Source organism: Protopterus annectens, chromosome 2.part0, assembly GCF_019279795.1.
Source record: "Protopterus annectens isolate FY-2018-M chromosome 2.part0, PAN1.0, whole genome shotgun sequence".
Taxonomy (NCBI): Eukaryota; Metazoa; Chordata; order Ceratodontiformes; family Protopteridae; genus Protopterus; species Protopterus annectens.
In genome coordinates, this window is record NC_056728.1 from 1,765,273,074 (window position 1) to 1,765,274,161 (window position 1,088).

The following is a 1,088-nucleotide window of genomic DNA, read 5'->3' on the forward strand; positions in this document are numbered from 1 at the left end:
TTTCTGTGTGTTATTTTGTTTTATTTTACTGCGAGATAAGATCCTTATCAGAAAAGAAAGATAACTTCATTTATACAACATAAAATAGTTTCACGTGAATTATTCTTGGTTGGGAAATTACAGCTGGTTACTGAAGTCTACTTGCTGTACCTGTATGATTTGGGTGTTTACAATCTACTTGTAACCTCGCTTCTGTACTCATGTGCCCTTCATGTTGTTTCGCTATTTGTACTTCCCCTATTGAGTGACATTTTCATTTTTCAGAAACAGGGACCTGGGACCCACTAAGTCCCATCAGCCCATCTCCCCTACCTGCAGCGACGGGCAGTGGCTTATCAGAGCCCTGCCGCCCCAGGTTCAGTAACTTCTTCAGCATTACCGGTTCCCCCAACACGTCCGCACTTCCGTCAGTCGGAACCAAAGTTAACAAAAATTGTCCTACTTAAAAAAGAGTAGTACAGGAAATACTTAATCCATCCTCTACCCAAATATGCTATATGAATCCATGTTTATTTTTCAAGCCGCCCGTATCACGTCCATCAAACGTAAACGTAGTCTGTGTACCGCCTACCAGATGGGAAGGCAAATCATACTGAAAAATGGGTCTGGTAGTGAGATTTGTGAAGTGAATGAATAACGAAAGTTATAGCGTTCTTAATGTTTCTAGAGTAGTATGTTTGCCGTGTGTGTGTCCTTATATAATTTGTCCGATTGTTTACTTTGGATTCATTAGGAGTCTAATGTCAATTGCCTTCGGACTTACTAACTGCAATATACAATTTAACATAATTAAGCAACAGCTGCTGGTTTGTCGTATGAGACTAATTTACAGCATTAAGTGCATAGGATGGGTTTTCCTCTGGCATTAAACAGCCAGTTGATTATTAGTACAAGTTACTGTTGGCACCTTTCCAATTTTTAAAGTGCGCTTCCAGCTACAACTAAACTTGATAGCTTAATGGGTGGGGCAAATCATGTAATACAAATATGTGTCATCAAAGGGTGGGGCCTTGATTGACTACACTACTCTGCTGCAAGAAGTTGGGGAAGTATTAAGTCTTGCTGCGTTTTGTTGAATTTTAAAGTTT

At 39.7% G+C, this 1,088-nt stretch overlaps 1 protein-coding gene across 3 annotated transcripts in view; it reads right to left on the reverse strand.

The window, feature by feature from the left end:
• The window catches only part of TMCO4 (transmembrane and coiled-coil domains 4), a 1,335,578-nt gene extending 1,335,079 nt beyond the window's left edge, over positions 1-499 (reverse strand). For 2 of the 3 annotated variants that reach the window (XM_044061794.1, XM_044061793.1), the window contains exon 1: positions 313-499. In XM_044061794.1, coding sequence (XP_043917729.1) covers positions 313-376 — 64 coding nt within the window. In that variant the 5' untranslated portion in view covers positions 377-499. The other variant, XM_044061795.1, reaches the window with a different exon arrangement.
• Positions 500-1,088: the final 589 nt, after the last annotated feature.